Below are 21,067 nucleotides of genomic sequence, written 5' to 3'. Positions count from 1 at the left end.
AGGACCATCAGTAGAAAAACAGGGGCAGGGAGTCGGAAAGGAAGGGAGGACCACAAAATTTCAGACTTCAGAGTCCCATCATGAAAACAAACTTTTGTTTCTATGACTTGCAATGTGTCCATGTCTTTCCTTTAAAAAAATTTTATGAAAACGTCCAAGCTTTTGTTAAATCAACTTTAAACTGCTTACGATTAGTTTGGATTCACAGCAATTTTATATTCAACAAACTCAGAGCCCATAATGTCCTACCACATCAGATAATGAAGTTCTATCTAGATCACAACAAAGCATCTTTCACTAAAAACAGATAGATTCTCAGATTATATTAAGAATATCCCTGCTCCCCAAGTTTTTCACCACTGATTTTGACACAGAAATCAGTGCCTTAATAATGGAAATCAACACCAAACTGTATGCCTAAGTTCACCAATTAGAATGAAAGAGCATCACAATTCTATAACATTCTTGAGATCATACTGTCACAAAGTATCCACGGAAAGTAGGCAGTTCCGCTGAACTTTTGCAGAACCAAATCTCCAGTTCCACTTGGGTCTTGGTTTGAAGAGTAGACTGAATACGAAAACCCTCACTTATTTCTTATTCAGTATAAACAAGAATCAAAATCATGCACCTTGCAGAGGATAACAAGATAACAGTTTACTACCTGAGGGACTATGAAATGCTTCTTACATATTGATCAAGAGAAGTGTTGAACAACTCACACCTATAGAAAGTAAAAACAAATTCATTTAGTTAAAAACAATAATCCAGCTATTACTATTAGAAGAAAAACTAATCAAATTCAGTACAAGCAATTTTCAACGGAGGATAGAAGAAAACACATGAATACATGTATGCATGTGTGTATATATGTGTGTGGATTACTTTGGAGTTACACAGGGCCGGGCATTAACTATTAGTAATTTAAAAAAAAACCAAAATAACTGTGCTTTTATGCAGAGATGCGACTGAATCTGTCAATCATCTACCATTGAGCTTTGCATTGTGCACTAGCAGTTCAGAATTGGTGAATGGGGAGCTATAGGATCCTCCAAGGTTCATAAAAGGTAAAGCTGAATGCATAGGGCGTAGAGTTATATTGCTTTTGTGTACACAAAACAAAGTACAGGTTATATCCCATTAACACTTTTTTGTGTTGGGAACAGAACATATGTACACGAAGAAGAACTTTTCAGCATACCTCTTTGAAGGATACACAGAAAAGGAATATTTTTTTTGTTTCGTGACAATCTTTTGTCAGTGAGGATAAATTCAGCTACACTGATTGTTCATCCTTAAAGTAATACAGGTAGTGTTACACTGCATGCAGCTTTGTTACAAAGTAGGGTTTTGCATTACCTGATAGGGGCTCCAGGAGTGTAGATTGGATTCTTGACTACATATTCAACATACAAGTTATAAATGTACTTTAAGGATTCCCGTAGATCACCAGTTTTGGGATGAGTAATCAGGATAATCTGCACAAACCTAATGCTGATTAAAAAGAATAACAATTGAACAAAATACAAGAACTTGGAGCTGCTACGGAATTAGATCTTGCATAATCAAACTGCTTTCGAGAATGAGGCCATTAAGCTGCAATGGTAAAATGGGATGTCCAAGAACTACATTCCTCAACCAATCAGACAGCCAACTGAACTATGTGGATTTTATTCATAGTACTTTTTGAAAGCTTTAATTAGAACTGGAATTCAAGAAGAATTAAGAGTTACTCATCAAACATGACACTTGTACAAGTCTGCTATTCATGGCATTGTTTGAAAAGTTAATTGCAACTGGATATTAATCAGAATTAAGATTTACTGATCAAACATAACAGTAATAAAATCCAGCTATGAGAAAAACAAGTCAATGCAAGTTCTGAGAGGTAAATCAAAATCATTTAAGCACATCCCAATTTCTTATAAATATGTAAACCAGTTTGTAACTGATTTATGGGTAAGTTCTATCATATCTCAAACAAAATTATAAGCTTCTAAAGTTGTACAAATTAAATGAAGCATTTCCACAACATCATCCGCCATACTGGAAACCATATCACATCACTTTGGCAACATTGCAATGTTTAAGGGATAAAATACATATCAGGTATTCAATCAAACTGAAAGAAGAGATTGAGCCTTCGATAAAATCAAGAATAACTTGAGTTTTACAGTGGCATCATGAGTGACATGAGAACTTCGCTAACATAATTGATTTCTCATTCCATTATCCACTTTAGCAAGACTTCCAATTACAATATTTAGCAGGAAACCCCACTAATGGACTCACTTTTCACCAAAACCTCTTCCCAAAAACTGAAATTGCATGATCTCAAACTAACAATCAAGCACTCAACAAAAATGTAAAGCAAATGAATGCTTAAATTCACACACATTAAAACATATAAAGTACAAAAATCTGACCTTTATCCCAGAAGGAGTTTCCATGAAGCTAAGCTTGTATGTATTTGTACGAAAACTGTGAAACGAACAACCTTGTCCTGGTAATTGAGGCACCCCAAGGTTTCCTTTATCCATACTGCTCACCCAACAAAGAATTAAAAAGTAATAATAATGATAAAATCAACACAATCTCAAGTGCTACAAATAAGTCCCTAAAATATCACTCTAAACTATCTAAGTTGAATCAAAATTAAGCAATTAATCCCTTCTGCACTTCACAACCACTCACTAAAATCATAATCAATAACCATTTTATGATCCAGAAAATGAATCTTTACTCAAAATCACAACTACTGAGTATCAAAAGGAGCATGCAAATGTTACATATCCTCATGATTAACAATCACAGTCCTCAAACATTCTCTAAGATCATCCTTAATTACAAGCAATGGACTCTAAAAAATAATCTTTACACAAGTCACAGCTCCCAATCCTAAAAAAAAACATTCAAACATTACATTAACTAAAAATCAACAGCCCCATTTCACAATCATGCACTAGTATGTTTGGGAGTGTGGTTGTGGTTGCTTTTCAAAGTGCTTTTCACTCAGAAATGCATTAAAAAAAAATTTTATTATTTTTTAAAAATTATTTTTGATATCAGCGTATCAAAACAATCCAAAAACACTAAAAAATATTAATTTTAAGCAAAAAAAAAATCAAAATTTTTGGGAACCCGGGTTGGACCGCGTTCCCAAACGGTCCTAAGATCATATCCTCTATGAATCTCAAAATTGAATCTTTACTCAAAATTTCCCCTTATCCAGTATCAAAAAGGAGCATCTCAAATGTTACTTATCCTAAAGAACAACAACCCATTTCACAACCATGAACCAAAATCACATTCATTCACCATTCATGGTTCTCAAAACTGAATACTCACTAAAATACCACAACCATTCAAATTATATATATAAAAGAGAGCACATAAATATTGCAATACCATTCTATGATTTTCAAAAATCAACACAATCTCAAATGCTACAAATAAATAAAATCCCTATAATATCACTCATAACTAATCAGCAACTGAATCCAAAATCGAATCTTTACTTAGAATCACAACCACTCAGTATCAAAAGAAGCATCCAGATATTACATATCCTAATGATGAACCATCCCAATTCTCAACCAGTCACAAAGATCACATTAAATCAGCATTCCATGATTCTCAAAATTGATTTTAATGCAAAATCACAACCAGCCAAGTAACATAAGAAGAGAGCATCCCAGATGTTACATCCCTTAAAGAAGAACTAACCACTTCGCAACCATGCACTAAAATCACATTCAATCACCACCCCATGATTCTAATAATCGAAACCTTACTCGAAATTAAAGCTACTCAGTAACAAAGATAAATAAATAAAACCTTGTGGGACCATATTTAATTACCATTCTAAGTTCCCAAAATTTGAACCTTTAATCAAAATTCAGCAATCCCAGTAACAAAGCAGCGAGAAAAGTTACACAACATTAGAGAAATTAGGAAAAAAAACCTTGTGGGATCCATCTTGGCAGTCAAGGATTTGAGAGAGAAGAGCAAACCAAACATGAGCTTGTGGTCTTGCTGAGCATTAAGAGTGTGAAGTGGGCGATTCCATTCTCTATAAAGCAAACAAACGCCGTTCCTGTTAAAGACATACATCATGTGTGCATTGTTCCCTGATGCAGTTGGTGCTGGTGGTGATGGACTTATGTCTGACCCTCCAAAAAACTGCATCTTGTTGGGATTTCAACGATGAATCTCACTGACCCTGATCGAAGAACTGAAGTTTAAGATACCGAGAGACAACAATTACCAGAGAAATTTGTAGATCGTTGAGGTTGCCTGGAGAAGAAACAGGGTGCGAGTGGAAGGGTGGAGGAAGAAAGCTTTCTAGTTTGTTGGGCTTTGGAGATGTGGGAGCTTCAAACGACCTGTCGTGGACGCCTTTATTTTATTTTATTTTAAGTCTATCCTATTTGGAAAGGAAAATGTTGTGTACTGTTCAATTTTTTAATTTAATATTTTTTTTGTTTTTTACAATAATATGATGATAAATTCTATAAAGATCTCATGTAATGCTGTTTTTCATTATTTTTAAAGTAAGGTACGTTTTTAATTTTTATTAATAAAAATAAAAAAATTAATTTTGCTAGGTTTCATAGTTAGTGATATCTATATGTAACGAAATGCACTTCAATATTTGGATTTTAAAATAAAAGTAGATTATATCAATCAAGATTGAAGGTAGGTTTGATTAAGATTACAGTTCCACAAGCATCTCTTAGATTGATATACTCATTTTAAAATGATTTGCTTGTTTAAGTTTTTTTTAAAAAGCATAAATCTATTGTTTTTCTAAATAAATCAATTTTATGCTTAAAAAAGTCTTCTGCAACGGTTGGGTTTTATTAGATAACAGCTACATTTGTTCTCATATATTTATTTACTGTTTAATAGATGATTGGTTGTGGTCACTCGATTATTTTTATTATTATATACATTATTTGTGCAGCATCTAATTCTCTATCATTTCAAGATAGCATACAAAGATTTAGGATTTAGGATTTTAAAAATTCTTTATATTCATATTATTGCATAGCTCAAGGGGATTTTCAAAATAATAAATTAAGATGTGGATATATTGGGGAATTTTATATTATAGAAGAACACAGTGATAAATACAAGAATCTATTAAAGACACGACCGAGTATATAAAAAATAGATTTGAGTTATTTAACCATCATCCCTGACGGTCATTTTCAAAGCACACACTCACACACACACACACACACACACACACACCACTTTGCCAGACGAGTGAAAGCAGTCAAGTTCTTAGACATTGTACAGACGCGGCAGTTTTCTGCAATGACACCACCCTATCACACAACACCACAACCGTCAACCTATTCTTTTTAGCTCATAATTTTTAGGCAAGGAAAAACAAACAGCAACAACAACCATCATTCAGGGAACAAAATCTAACTGTTATGTCTTTTTACAGCACATTCCCCATTACCAAAACACAAGCTCAGTACTCCCATTTCCTCATCTCCATCCCATCAGGAGGGCTTCCTTCCACCTTCTTCGTACCCACTTCTTTCCAGTTTGTCGACAGCACCGTGCCGTTGGACTCCACCTTTTGTTGTTAAACAGAAAGCACAGCAAATATTAGGCTGCTTGTTCCATCACTCTTGAATGATTGCATAACACTTCATAAACAATTATAGTGTGTTCAAAGGCCTTACAAAAGATTTTTTCATGGCTCTTCTTGTGTCTTCATCAGCATCTTGATAAATTTCTCGGAAAAATTTGTTCAAAGCTGCATCCCCATCTAGCTTCTCTTCTTTCTCCTGATATCCATAAATTATATATCACGCTTCAATTCTCTACGTCTTTTGCAAAACATGAACACAAAACACGAGTACAGATTCAGTAAATGTTACTTACCTCCTTCTTTACTTGAGCTTCAATCTTGTCCCAATCAACTCGTTTTGGTTTTGATGAGGAATAGGTAGGCTTTTGAACAATTTCTGCACCGTACATCATGAAAAGCAAATTTATCAAAGAGAGATGTAAAGCAATGTTAGCAAGGACAATGCAGCATGCACAAATTCAAGCTACTAGCAGTAGGCTTAAGGGATCCCTGATCCCACCAACATACAATTCTAGCGCACACAGTTCCAAAACAACCCCTGAACCCTGAGAAATGCATCTCATCTTACAAGGCATATTCCTTGAACAATTCATTGATTCTCTTGAAGTAAGTTACACAAGTGAATTTCAAGATCAATTACAAGGATTTCACCTATACTTGGTATAGAAAATTTAATAAACTAAGTAATGAACGAAGCTAGCTGAGACAATGGAATAGATTAAAACTCACAATTTATAACAAATTATCCTTGATAATGCAAGATGAAAACATGCACGATACAATGCCTTGAAAACAACAAATAACAAGAGGAAGAGGGTTAAAGAAAACATTTTACAAGAATGGATTCCACAATCAGTTCAACCTCCAGTTCATATTAGTAAATAGTTGTATTTTAATCGTATTTAACATAGCTGATGATGATACATTAATGTATTGCTAGCAATTTGACATACCAGAGGATACAGCAATCCTTTGTACTACTGCTGTCTCCTTGTTGTATTCAAGAGATGCCCAGTGCAGACCTTGTTCAGCTTTTGCAAGTCGAAATTCAACTTTGGTGGACAAGATGTTATACTTGCACTTGTCAGGTATTATCTGTTTGCATAAAATTTGCCTCCACAATGAGTAGCCAAAAAAAGAAAAGAGTAGAAGAAGGTTGCCCCTATGGTATTACAGGGGAAAAGACTCAGAATGAAAGTAGTACTAGACGCTAATTATTTTAGATAACCCTCCATTCCTCTCAAGTCAAACGAGCAAATGCTAATCGATCTAAATATTATAGCCTGCTCAAACAAGCGAAAGATTCCAAAACATGAATCTCAATTAATACCTTCCCAAATAAGCGCGGTTGAAAATGATACCCATCTTCACCAGGAACCTCAATCCTAACACTTAGCTGCAAAGCAATCAGCATGCTTTAAAAGTTATAAATTCAGCTCCTTGTATCCAGGAAAATGAACAAAGAAATAGAGTTCTGATTGAAGTGCATACAATCTGTTCACCAAAATCAACACTAATCCAACTGGCTTGTACGCCCTTTGCAAATATACTCACAACCACCTCTTCTGGCTTTTGGTAGAATTCATGCCTGTACAACACAGAAGATCAATTGCATAATTCATTTGAGAAGAAAAAAAAACATTAAATTACTAGTATTCATTAAAATGAGAAACAATACTAAGAAGTTTTAAGATAAAAGCAATCCTTCACCAGCATTGCCAAATTTAATGTCACCGGAACAAATTTTGAAAATCATAAACCATGGGATTGAAGGTGCCTGCAAAAGATACACAAGCACAAATTTGTGCTAACCTGTACTTTGGCTTGGAAGGTATTACCATTGGAGCCTGGCTAGAAGTGTCTTCTGGCTCGACATCTTTTATGGAAACAGTGTTAACTGGGGCATCTGCTGCATGATTTTTCAACCCACCAGTTTCCTCTGAAACGACATAAAAATCCATTTATGAGATCATGATAAAGTGACAATGTTTCTAAAAACACAACAATACTGTCCTAAACAATTTTGTTTCAATTAATAAAATATGAATAAATGGACCAAGTATTCACAATGATACTGGAAAGGGAGAACTACATACCTGCAATGCACTCATCACATTCCTTGATCAAGTTAGTGAATCTAGACTCTCCCGGTGCCAAAGAAGCGCCTGCTTCCAATGCTGCCTTAGCAGTCTGATATTCCTCAAGTTTCATACATGCAATACTGCAACAGAGAGAGTGCCAACAGAAAATCAGTCAGAAAATCCAGCAAGCAGAACCAGACCATTCATGAGAAGAAAGGTAAAAATGCACCACCTCAAACACATGTGGTGAAACAGAGGGCCACAAGTTTAAATACAGGTCAACAAACTTGAACATAACAGAGCTGTGTGTCTACAATGAAAACCTATGCAGCCTTTTAAAGAAGTTTTCCTGTAAAAAGCATTGCTTCCAATATTTTGTTCACCCTATCAGAACCTAAAATATGTAGTAAAAATTCCAATCTACCTGCTTGTCAAGTGAATTTTATAATTTTTCACCCCACATGTTACCCAATGAAGAATGCGAGCAAGCACACTAATCTCCAGAAAACAAAAGGAAAAAATAAAAAACAATACCTAATGATAGTCCCAGAAAGCCAAACACTAGCAGATAAAAAGGAGTACCATAATCACCATCCTCAAGTTCTAACTTGCTCCAAAGGGATTGCAAGCGCAAAAGTTTTACATTGCACTAACAATGATCACTTTGACTAGTAACCATCTTCTAAAAGCAAAACTAACATTCTGTAGATAAAAGTGAATGAAGATCAAAATAATACAGGAGAGAGGAAAACATCACATGGTTATAGGAAAACTGAACAGCCCAAATAGGAAAGAAATCTGATGCTGGTACATTGAAAATCAAACTGACAAAGAACCATGAAGCAATGAAGTTATGCTAAAATATGATCCGTGATTCATTTGTTGAGTTCATTTACCAAAATAGAGGTATAAATAGCATTCCATTTAATATCTGGATACACAAACCCATTCTTGAACATATAGGTCTGTCTCATCCCAAAGTCACAATAATCAGTTGCAGCACTAGTTATGACTAGACATGGGGCCACTGCAATAAGGTTTCCCTAGTGATGCCAAAGAGACTATAAGGTGAATGCCAGGTTTTGTGGATAGTAATGATTATGATGGTAAAACACGCATGAAATTATCTTTATAGCTATGGCGAAAATGATAATGTCTTCGAGCTATCACTTATACCAAAACATCTCCCCCCTTTATCGAAAAAAAAACTTTAATAATCAAACAGAAATCGATACAGAAGCATCCATTCACGTTTGCAATCTCGCTTTTATTACTACAAGAACACAAGTTTTCTTTAGAATTATCAAGAACCCACATTTCACATACAAGAACACACCAATCACACAGCCAAACCACTACAAACTCCATTTACAATCCCATTAATACCCTAAACACACATTCATCAACTCAAAAACCGTAAAAAAAAAAAAAAAGCGAACTTACCCTTTCCGCAAGAAAGCTTTAGCCAAGGAAGCATCCAACGCAATTGCTCTACTAGCATCCGCAACAGCCTCTACAAACAAAAACTCAGTCTCTCATTAATAAAATCACAAAATCAAACAAATCTGCATAAAATTCACAATTATAACCTAATTAAAAAATATTAATCTTCTAAAATCAGCTCTTCTTTTACAAAAAAAAAAGATAAAAAAGAATCAGAGTTCTGTCGCAATTAATAACTAATTACGATAAAAAAAAAAATTTAAAGTAAAACAGAGAGCAAAACTGAGATAAAGCGAGAAATAACTGAATAACTAAAAAGAAGAGAAAAATTGTCCAGTTAGTGCTACGGTTAGGTTACCGGTGAAATTGTTGAGTTTGATATTGGCTTGCGCGCGGTCGGCGAAGAGGTCAGGATTGGTAGGGTTAAGCGAGATGGCTTGCGTGTAGAGATCTACGGCTAGCTCGAAGTGGTCATCGATGAATGCTTCTTTCGCTTTCTTCTCCAGATCCGCCATTGATTCTTTTCAACAAACAAGAAATACAGAAGCCTGAGACGGGGACGGAATGGAAGGATCTAGAACGCAGAGAGAGAGGGGGGGGGTGAACAGGAGAGAATATGATTGACTTGAGCTACTGCTGCTGCTCCTAAAGTCTGCTCACCACACTTTTTTTTATATACTTGTGGACTACACTGTATTATTGATATTGATATTAATATTAATATTAATATAATTATTATTAGAATACCAAATATACCCCTAAACTATCGCAAACAATAGTTATAAAATCCGATTTCAAGTACAAAAAAATAAAATAATATATATATATATATATACATATATATATGAATTTGTATATTTTTTTTGTTGATATTAATAAAGTTAGAATTAGTTTATGTAATAATTTGCATGTTTGTATATGTTGTATTTTTTTTTACTCATATGTTCTGTTTGCCTTATAACAAGAGAGAATGTAAAAAAATCTTTTAATTAAAAAAAACACTTAATTATTAGATCAGTAAAAAAATAAATTAAGTTTGTCAGGGACTGGCCTGCCGTATAAATGCTGAAAAATTTCGACTATAAAAACTTTAAAATCAAAATCAGAGTTACGCTCGAGATAATAAATATTAATCAAATCAAAGATAATAAATATTATTTAAATAAAAATATTAAAATATTAGATAAATACTATTAATCATTAATAATTATTATCTTTGCCGTATAGCGTAATTTTTTTTATTAAATATTTGAAGGTGGTCCAATTGTAAAGGTAAAATTTTCCTGGGATTTTTCATTAACACCACTTTGATAAAATCCAAACCGATCTTTAAGGTTAAACAAGAATTCAGTAACTGAAATGGTTTAGATTCACAGCATGTTTGGCAGTGTAGTTACAGTTGCTTTTTAAATAATTTTTTGTGTTAAAATGCATGTCAATAATATTTTTTTATTTTTTAAAAAATTATTTTTGATATTAGCACATCAAAATAATCTAAAATATACAAATTATATTAAATTTTAATAAAAAAAAAAATTAAATCTTTTTAAAAACGCAGAGCGTTCCCAAATAATGGATCCTTAAAAAGAAATATAGCAGGCAATTGATTTAGTGACCCCGGTTAAAAACCCGGGATGCTTAATAATTCAAATTAGCAAAATAAAACCTAGTTGTATATATATTAATTCTTTTGAAAATATTTAAAACAATATTACTGTAATTTTTTATAAATAAAAATGAATTAACCTTTTTAATTCATACTCTAAAATCTCATCAGGTAAATCTATAAAAGTGTGTCTGAGATTATGTTACTGATTGTAGTTTAAAAATATATTAAAATAGTATTTGTTTTATTTTTTAAAATTATTTTTAATATAATCTAAAACATTAATAAAATAATAATAAAAAAATTAAGAAAACGCACACCGCGTTACTCTAAATTGACTTTAATAATTATTATCTGAACTAGTTGGCTTGGCTTCTCCCTCCTTTTATACCCTCTAGTAATGAACAAATTATCATCTCCTAGTTTAGTCCTAACCCATAATAAATAAAATAAATAAATAAATAAAATGATTTTGTCCAGTCAGAAGACACCCTTTCTCCATATGTATAAAATGACTTTAATAAAATACGGATATGGTATTTATATACAATATACAATGCATGAATTGAAAGAGACACCACAAGTACTTCCTCGGATGTCCATGGCAGCAACAGCAGATTCGCCATCAGTACTGATGACAGTTGGTGAAATCAGAAATGGGAAGAGACTTCACCTCCTTGTGATGATACTATGGATATGGCCAAAACTGAAACTTGCAATCCAGATTGAATATTTTTAACAAATGGGTATTGATATTCGGGTTATGAAGAAGAAAACCTTCAAGCTTTACGATCCATTCCTGCAAAAAAAAAAAATCCTTAATTAAACATATGCTTCTCATCATTAAATGACTGCAATTTAAATAAATATTAATATAATATAACCTAGACAAGGCCACAGCACTGCTACTGAGATCAAGTCTGGACTTGAGAAGATTGGTGCTCCTCTGAATTAATTGGAGCTGCTTGATTGTGATCCGACGAATGTGGATGAGGGAGGAGATTTGGATGATGATGATGAAGAGGAGTTTGATTCCATTCCATCTCCAGCACACCATCCTCGCTCCGGGTGAGTCTAGAGTTATTGGAAAATTAATGTAAAAAAAGATAAAAATTAGCAGGTACAGTTGAAAAAAATGCAAGTTAACAAACAAAATCAACTATATGATTCAAGGGGGTGAGCCATAATGGCACATATTGGAATCACAAGAATTCTCAAATATGAAATAAACAAACAGGAACATGCCTGCAATTTATAGACTATTGATACTTCCTACGAAAATGATATTAAGGCAAACCGAAAATGATATCAAGGTAAACTTGCTGCTAGCTTTAGACCTTTCAGATTTTAACTAGAGGAAGCATAACTTTCAAATTTCATTGTTTTTTTTTCCACTTCTGTAGACACAAAAGTTTGCCAATGATGTGCAGCTGAATAGGAGCACAAGGGAAAACTTGACAGGAAACAAAAGATGGAACGTGGATAGCAGTTTCATCAGATTACGTCTCAAACAATAATATCCTCCCCGTTAAAAGAAATGGGAAAAGAAGAAATAAGCATGCATCAACAAAAGAAGATTATAATTCTTTGATTTTATATTTCTCTTCCCTTTGGTGCTGTTAAAACGAAAAAAAAAAAAAAACTTTTGAATAGTAATATAGACACTGGAATATCTCCTAGAAAAAGAAATTAAAATTACCACTTCTAGCTTGAAAAATGGTTCAATAAGTCATCTGAATTCTCATAACAGTGGGAAGCATTTAAAATTACCACTTCTCACAGGAATTGGATATTCCAAAACAACTCAAAGGAAACTGCTTAGGAGTTTTAGTTTTCTTTTTCCATAGATCCTCCAAAACACCATTTCCATGGAAAATTATATCCATTTCAGCTTACAGCAGAATGAACTAGATAGGGGGCAAAAGGAACCAGAGATAAAAGTGGCATACAGTGGAGACTATAAGGATCCCAACAAGATATTTATGAAAATAAGAATTTACCTCCTCTTAGGGCTTTCCAGCCAGTCCTGTCCACATACTAAAGCCTCCACAATCTCAGCGTTCAGGCCACTGATGGCTGGATTCATTTTCATTATTTCATCAATAAAGTTTGACTTCGATAAAATAGCTGATATTGGAATTGCTAAGAAATCACGAGCCATTTTCCCTAGTGTTGGAAATTTTAGAGCATTGGCACGCCACCAACCTAATATGTCAGAATCCATACCCAAATTAACCGAGGGTTCTTGTAAATATTGGTCGAGTTCAGACTTGTGGGAGTCTCCTGTATTGGAATCGTATTTATGTTTTTGCCACTGTTTAAATCCACATAACTTGTCACCAGAGTTAGGATTATATGAAGAACTCATATCAGCAGTGGTCGGAGCAGATGACTCCAGAGAGTTGGAGCCACTTGCATATTTACTGTACACACGTTTAAGATCATGACGAAATCTCCACAAGTGTAACTCAGCGTCACTGTTGTAGATTTGCTCGTACCCATACTCCACCAAATCATATTTATAGCGAGGGTCAAGAACTGCTAATATTCCAAAAGTCAAACTATTTTCACTCCAGTACTCATCAAATTTCACCTTCATTCTATTTGCCATCGACTTGATATACACATGTTCACTCTTTTCCCATTTGTGCAAATTCTTATAGATTAGACAAATATTCTCAAAATATACATCTAAGCTTGTTGAAAAATTGCATATGGACTTGTGGAACACTTTCAAGCACTCACACATGACAGTTGCCATTTCCCATTCCTCTGTGGACAGTTTCACTGTATAGTCGTCATCAACCTGCTCTAGGTGAGTAAAGACATCCCGTAATTCTAGTGCACGTTCAAGCATGAGAAAAGTGGTTTCCCATCTTGTAGGAACATCTTGAGAAATCATAGTACTATCTTGTACTTTCAATCGATTAATTACTTCACAGAAGTTCTGTCTCTGAATGGGTGTTGCATTGAAGTATTCAATAGATTGCCTTATCTTATAAAGAACTCTCCTTATCTCACGAAATCCATCTTGAACAAGGAGGCTAAGAACTTGTGCATGGCAAGATGTATAGAACAAATCTCCACTGTGAGGCAAGACTTCACCAGAAAGCTTACTTTTTAGTTCTCCAACCACCTGTTCATTTGGAGGAATAAGTTTTGTGGAGATGAATTGCACATTCTTATCAATGTTCCACTCTCGAAGCACAATTCTAACAACTTCATACGGATTCCCTGTGTAACAATTGTAAGCTAGATTCTTGAAAGCAAGAATCTTCTTCTTCAGCTCCCATCCATCATCAATAAAATGAAGGGTCAAGCAACAGTATGTCACCTTTCTGTCCTCATATGACTGCAAATCAATAGTCAAACTAAAGAGGCGAGATAGATTATCCAAAGATTTGCTAAGTTTTTCTTTCTCTTCTTTGTAAACAGCAAGAACATCAACCTCAACAGTGTCTTGTGAATAGAATTCAAACATTGGCTGCAAACTGCTGACAAAAATCTCAAAAAACTCATGTTCAACTATATTCAAAGGATATCCGTGCTTAATAACCATTCTTGCAATGTCCATACGACTCCTTTCTTGGTTAAACATGCAATTGCTGCCAATCATACTAGACATTAAATTACTTCTATCAACAAATGGTGAAGGCTGCTGTCCTGTGTCTCTCACCCTATCTCTGAAACATTTTCTCATATGTTTATGCAGATTTGAAGTCCCCTTTTTACTTTCTCCAGGATACCTCTTTTTACAAACTCTACATATAGCCCATACTGAACCATTTTCTCGAACTTTATCGAAGGCTGTCCAAACTTCAGATATCTTTCTTCGTTTAGCATTGCCATTGGTTGGTTGGGAACCATTCACCGCTGCCAACTGATTGTCAACATCTTGCACAGGTTCAACTGCAGCATTTTGTTCTCCAACTTCCTATAAAGAAATAGCCAAGCAACAGAGCATCTTAGAAGCCCATCAAACTCAATAGAAAATATGTAATGCACAAGATATTCTTGCATTTACAGTCTCATGCATATAGGTACGGTAGGAAAAATTAAGTATTTCCACGTGAAACATCATACGCCATAATCTGCAGATTTTCAATGGGTAACAAATAGGGTAGAATTAGATGACAACCTAGCTGGCCATACACATGATCCCAGTTTTTCTTACAGTCTTCCTAGATAGAACCAACCTAGATTGTTGTATACTTATTAACCTACCTAGATTGTTGTATACTTATAATTATCTACGGACAATTAAGACCTAATATAAAGTAGCGGATTTAGTAAACATGTCCATTTCATTAGAAATTTAACCCTAACAGCAAGGCAGGGCTTTCATACCATCTAATATACATAGAGGTATGGGAAACGGACATAAAGAAACAAGATTTGCATACCAAACTCAGACTTCTTAAATCAATAATTGGGGTAAACCTAAGCTGAGAAACTAAATTGTACGCACCAAAACATTTTCAACTGCTCACAACAAGTTTAGTAATCACAGAAGATGTATACACGCAGCACATCAATTGGTACGCAGAAATATATTCAAAGAAAAACTAAGCCCCATGATCCAAATAAAAGTCTCAATTTGTTCATCAACAGAACAATCCATTCATCAACAAGAAAGAATACTAAATAACAATTGCACAATTAAAAGAGGCACACCTGCTCACAATGCCGCAAAGAGCTCCCAGAAACAGCAACAGGCTGAAAGTTATTCCAATCGGAAAACGAAACTTCACTTGAATCCTCATGGTTCCTCTCCAGACTCGTTTGATTCAAATTCAAACTGCCAAACGAATGCACTGGCTGGACACTATACCCAGGTGCTGTAACAGTCCTGGAATTCTCACAAAATTTCCTCAAACTAGCTGAAATCCCATCCATCAATGTCTTCTCTTCCAAATCTTCCAGATTCGCAGGAAGAAAAAACTCCACCACATAATCAACATTACTTCTATAAAACCCCTCCTTTATCATTAACTTTATAGCTAAAGCAGCACGAAGCCCAGAAATCCTAGCATCATCCACAAACGGATAATCAGCTACGTCAAGCAAACAAACATTGGAGAAAGAGCAATGATGCGTCGATTTAAGTGCTTTTCCAGCAACACCTTGACCTTCTTCAAGATGATGCCCAATACACGCGTTGAGAAACCCTTGCATCCCTAAATCATTCACACAACAAGCACTCCTCACAATGTTTAAGGTTCTTTTGTTGTTTTTAAGGGAATTTGAAGAAACCCATGTTAGAGCTAGAGGTAAATTATGTTCACGACATATTACTTCAAGGATGTCTGTAATTTCAGCTATAACAGCTGCCTGATTCATTTTAGGAAGCCAAACCCTGTAAAAAAGACAAGATAAACAAAGGGTTTCATGAAATTAAGATTTGTGTCAAAATTACTGTAAGAGAGAAGCAGCTGATACTGACCTTGGAGAACTGAAAACCAAATTCTCAGATTCTCAGTGAGAGGAGGAAAGAGATGCAGACGGAAATTTGGGGGCTGGGAAAATAAGTCAACAAGCAAGTTGTCAGTTATGTCATGGGTTGTTGTATTTTATTTTTATTTTTTTTTTTGAAGATTTTTTATTTTTTAAATTTAATTTCTTTTAAAAATAAATTTTAAAAAATAAAAATAAAATAATATTATTGTAATATATTACTAAACAAAAAATAATTTAAAGAATAAATAATATTATAATTTTAAATATTATCCATTTAGATAGAGTATATTTGTTATGGATGAGGTTGCTGGATTTGGGTAAATTGTTTTTGTGATTGAGATTTAAGTTAATATTATATAAAATTTAATTATAAAAAACTAGCTTTTTTATTCTATGAGTTCATTTTAAAACCGAAGATATTTTTATTATTTATTGTAGGGTTATAATTAACTTGTTTGGTAAACTATAAGGACTGAGTTCATGATTCTTTTTCATTTGAGTGTGAAATTAAGCAAGACTAAGCTTGTTTTCTCTCTGTGTGTGTGTGTGTATATATATATATATATATATATATTATAAACACTACTGAAGTTAAATCAGAGGATCAGGTCAAGAAAAGGGGATGGAGTTTCCTTTTAATTATGAGAATTAAGGCTTATCTAGTTATTAATTCAATATGTCTCGTTAATTAATTGAATTATAAAGATTTAAATATACCTAGTTATTCTATCTCGGTTTATTGATTTTATTCTTTTAGATCATTCGCGAGTAAGCAGAGAAAACATAATGTTTGGGCCATATATAGAAATAATTAATTTATTATATTTATTTTTTTATTTAAAAAAAATCACTTTGGCCAGCTCAAGAAGTATAAAAAAGCAATTGGTGATCTTAGCATATATATATATATATATATATATATATATATATATATATAAGAGGAATAATGAAAACTTACACAATATATATTTTTAATCTGATTTATAGATCAAACAGTTGTCTTCCAACTTTGAAATACAAATAAAGAATTTAATTTTAGTAAATTATTATCTTCTATTGAATTTAATTTAATTTAATTTTTGTGATAGAAATATTATTATCTTCTGTTGAATGCACGCACAAGCCTAAGCTGAATTAATTAAGCTGGATTTTTTAGAGTGTGCATTTAGGAAATTGAAATTGAAATGTAATAAAACAATATCCATTAATTAAAGAGCATCCATCTCGTACAATTAGTCATAGCTATACAAGAAATATTATGCTTATAATTAATCACATATCATGATATATAAATCTTGCAGCGTATTTCCTTTGTGTGTGTGTGTGTGTGTGTGTGTGTGTGTAGCACCACCTCCAATACGCTGGGACATGTTATTAACGCGCAATCTTTTCCCTTGTTTAATTCTTACTACTTTGATCTCTAGGGCTGTTAATTATGAGTTAATTTGTTGACTCCCGCTTATAATGTACTATTGTTGAGAAATTAAACTCCCTCAACTTTTAATTAAGGCCGTCAAGTTGAAGGCTTGAAGCGTGCGTAGCCATGGATATATAGTTTTTTCTTGCATGTGGAGCCCATGCGAGCTTGTCACCCTCCTACTCCCAGTTTTAGGTCGATCCATACTGGTTGGTGCTATTATATATTATGAAGGAAAAACAGAGAGACGTCTGTGCTGCTATGAAGGAAAAACGACTGTGCTGTTATGAAGGAAAAACGTCTGTGCTCCTATGAAGGAAAAGCAGTGAGACGTCTCATGAAAGACGACAAATATTTGGTCGCGTAATATGTATCAAGGAAAAACGCAGAGACGTCTCATCGATGCTGCGCAATCTCCTGCTTAATTAAATTCCTCATGCTGGTACGTACAATACTGGTATAGTTCATTAAGCAAGTGGAGGTGCATGGCTCCTTCGAGAGCCGGCAGGGCTTCCACGATTATTAACAAAAAAAAAAAAAAAAAAGAGGCTCTGACCCAAGAAATATTTGACTTTCATATGATACGGCTCACTTTTCCTTCATGGTGGCAAAGACGTCTCACACACATCTATATATACGATGCCAAGTAGCTGCTCTCCAAAGCCGTTTTCTTTTCGTCTGATCTCTTCTAAGCACATAAAAACCTCTTCAATCTTCTTCTAAACACGTACAAAAATGGTGATGGGCATCTTTGTTACAGCAATAGCTTTTTTGTCCAAGCTTATCTCTCCTCCTGATATCAATCCAGAGCAGCATTTACCTGCAGAATCACAACCACCAAATTCACAACCTTCTTCTGAACAGGCTACTGATCTGGAGTCGCAGTTGCCAGAAACAATACAAACAGAACTCTCTTTCACCGCCAACCTCCAGACACCGCAACCACAGCCACAGCCACAGCATTAATCCTTTACAACCAACCACCAGCCAACCAATACAGAGAGTGCTGTTAACCAGAGTTTTCCATGGGCAAAGATACTCATAGCCTTCTGTTTTAATGCAGCTATGCAAATTGATCTTAAATATGAACAAATTGATCAACACGCGAAACCCTATCTTAAGTTATACTTACGCGCTGCCTGTATTGCGCTTACCTTTTTTTCTCTTATTCTTTCACAGCTGATTCACGACAAGTTCCCTCTTGCGTCGAGAAGGTTAGAGAACGCTGGTATCAGCCTGGGTGTCGCATCATTTTTTATCATCCTCGCACTTCCATTGATGACATGAGACAACTCAAGTATGCTCTCTAGCTAGGCTACCTATTTCAGATCCCTACTCACTATAGTGATCATGGCTTCCAATGTCGTCTTCGGGGGGATGATGGCACGTACCATGGAGGACTTCCTGCCTTTGGTTTAATGTTTTCTCCCGCTTGGTCTCTTTTGTTACTGTTGTTTTTGTTTCCAATAGACCCCTTGGGTTGTTGATTCCGCCTTTTATAGGCTTTATTTTCATGGTATTAGGATGCAATAGCATGCGTTGTTATGCATGTCAGTACTTGATGAACTTGTTCATGATCGATCAATGAGAAATTGTCCTATGATATTGTTAAAATTTCGAAGTGGGGGTTTTAATTCCTTCATTACAATCTCCTTTATTGTTATGATTTCGTGGTAGTTTTTACAATTATAATTTAAAAAATATAATTTTAAATAAAATAGTTGTATATAAAATCTACTAATTGAATTGAACCCAATTTTTCCTTTAAATCCTTCGCGGGCGTCACTATTTCGTCTTTTTTCATAGTAACAATAGCACGTGATGGTCACGAGAGCTGCCCAAATTGCCACCGAGTAACACCACCCAATCACTCACACCCTTTTTCTTCTTTCCTACATCACCTGACTTTGCTGGCTCACTCTCCACCGTCGATGAAAACAATCCAACGCCGGCGGTTCACCACAGAGATTCTTATTTCCAGAAAAAGAACTCGCCGGGAAACGTGAAAAACTCGCTTTATTTAACTGTCAATTAATGAATAAATGAGGATAAGTGTAAAGATATGAGGTTATTGTTCTGCTCATTATCAAAACATTCACATGTTAAGAGTTTAGTGATTTTTAGATTATTCTCCCTCTCAAGTCATACCTGATGACCCATTAACATGTTCATGACCACGTCTATGATGGAAAGGCAAGACGCCTGGAAACGCGAGACGTCTGTGCTCTTATATATAATGAAGGAAAAAACGAGACGTCTCATGAAAGTCAAATATTTTGTGGCTGGTCAGTGCGGAGCGCCTTAAACTATAAGCCTTTTTTCTTTTTTGTTAATAATTTTGGAAGCCCCGCAGACTCTTTATCTATTTTAATAATCGGTTCGTGACTTATCTACCATTTTTTGTTTTTCTTGAAGGAGCCATGCACCTCCATTTTGCAAAATGTTTACGTAAATTATACAAGCTAAACGTCTGTGCTGTTATGAAGGAAAAACAACGTCTGTGCTACTATGAAGGAAAAGCAGCGAGACGCCTCATGAAAGACGACAAATATTTGGTCGTGTAATATGTATCAAGGAAAAACGTAGAGACGTCTCATCGATGCTGCGCCATTCTCCTGCTTCATTAAATTCCTCATCCTGGTACGGCTCGCTTTTCCTTCATAAAAGCGCGTGCGTGCCCACACAGACATATATATATATATATATATATATATATATATCCAGGAAAAACATGGAGACGTCTCATCGATGCAACTGATATTTATGCGAGCTGATATTTTCCACTCTTCGATCATCGATCTCACCGATTTGAACAAATAAAAGGAAGTAAGATGGGTATAATACACTTCTTTGGCACCCACAGAAACCTTTTCCTTTTTCTCCTTTTTATTTTCATCTTACTAACAATATCTAAACATATTAACCATCTAGGTGGTGGCCTAGTGGTAAGAGATTGGGACTAAGGGGTTTGCTCCCTCTTAGGTCTCAGGTTCAAACCATATGGCTGCTCATATGATGGCCACTGGAGGCTTACATGGTCGTTAACTTCAGGGCCCGTGGGATTAGTCGAGGTGCGCGCAAGCTGGTCCGGACACCCACGATAATCAAAAAAAAAAAAAAAAAAAAAAAAAAAAAAATCTAAACATATTGGTAGCTCCTTATACTATTTCAGCCTATTATTGGTTATAAAAAAGTGTTTTTTTTATTATTTTCATGTTCTGATATTAAATGTAAAAAACTATTTTAATAATAAAAAAATACCATAATACACCGAGCACACCGGAATTTAATTCCAAAATCCTCTCAGGGTGTGGTCCCAAAATCCTTTCTGGGCGACCCTGTAGACGTCACTTGCCAAATCCAAAATCCTCAAAGCACATCCATGCCCACCTAAACCCTAAAAAACCCAAGTTTGCATGTTGACATTGACCACACGAAGGTTCATGCATGGC

General features: G+C 34.6%; 3 protein-coding genes across 5 annotated transcripts; all 3 read right to left on the bottom strand.

Annotated features, from left to right (window-relative positions):
- Positions 1-292: 292 nt before the first annotated feature.
- On the bottom strand, positions 293-4,394 carry LOC133671714 (uncharacterized). The gene is made up of 5 exons (XM_062092558.1): positions 3,965-4,394; positions 2,427-2,541; positions 1,360-1,478; positions 665-724; positions 293-570 (listed from the first exon to the last, which is right to left on the bottom strand). Exons 1-4 carry the CDS (start codon positions 4,186-4,188, stop codon positions 673-675), a joined length of 510 nt encoding a protein of 169 aa, XP_061948542.1. The 5' UTR covers positions 4,189-4,394; the 3' UTR covers positions 293-570; positions 665-672.
- Positions 4,395-5,143: 749 nt separating this feature from the next.
- Positions 5,144-9,789, bottom strand: LOC133671374 (protein SGT1 homolog). Its single transcript, XM_062092122.1, has 10 exons — positions 9,494-9,789; positions 9,136-9,205; positions 7,708-7,832; positions 7,424-7,550; positions 7,103-7,199; positions 6,942-7,007; positions 6,565-6,706; positions 5,905-5,987; positions 5,703-5,807; positions 5,144-5,593 (listed from the first exon to the last, which is right to left on the bottom strand). Exons 1-10 carry the CDS (start codon positions 9,648-9,650, stop codon positions 5,486-5,488), a joined length of 1,080 nt encoding a protein of 359 aa, XP_061948106.1. The 5' UTR covers positions 9,651-9,789; the 3' UTR covers positions 5,144-5,485.
- A 1,455-nt stretch (positions 9,790-11,244) lies between these two features.
- LOC133671346 (zinc finger BED domain-containing protein RICESLEEPER 2-like) lies at positions 11,245-16,287 on the bottom strand. Of its 3 annotated transcripts, XR_009834284.1 has the most exons (6): positions 16,185-16,287; positions 15,416-16,097; positions 12,742-14,675; positions 11,626-11,815; positions 11,459-11,540; positions 11,245-11,422 (listed from the first exon to the last, which is right to left on the bottom strand). XR_009834284.1 is itself a non-coding variant. In XM_062092078.1 (5 exons), exons 2-4 carry the CDS (start codon positions 16,079-16,081, stop codon positions 11,656-11,658), a joined length of 2,760 nt encoding a protein of 919 aa, XP_061948062.1. In that variant the 5' UTR covers positions 16,082-16,097; positions 16,185-16,287; the 3' UTR covers positions 11,245-11,540; positions 11,626-11,655. The 3 variants fall into 3 exon arrangements, 2 of the variants coding, with proteins under 2 accessions (XP_061948062.1, XP_061948063.1); XM_062092078.1 differs by having other exon boundaries at positions 11,245-11,540; XM_062092079.1 differs by lacking the exons at positions 11,245-11,422; positions 11,459-11,540; positions 11,626-11,815 and having other exon boundaries at positions 12,738-14,675.
- Positions 16,288-21,067: the final 4,780 nt, after the last annotated feature.

This window comes from Populus nigra, chromosome 13, assembly GCF_951802175.1.
Source record: "Populus nigra chromosome 13, ddPopNigr1.1, whole genome shotgun sequence".
NCBI classification, from domain to species: Eukaryota; Viridiplantae; Streptophyta; class Magnoliopsida; order Malpighiales; family Salicaceae; genus Populus; species Populus nigra.
The sequence above is the reverse complement of the archived record's forward strand: the minus strand, read 5'-3'. Positions and strand labels throughout refer to the sequence as shown.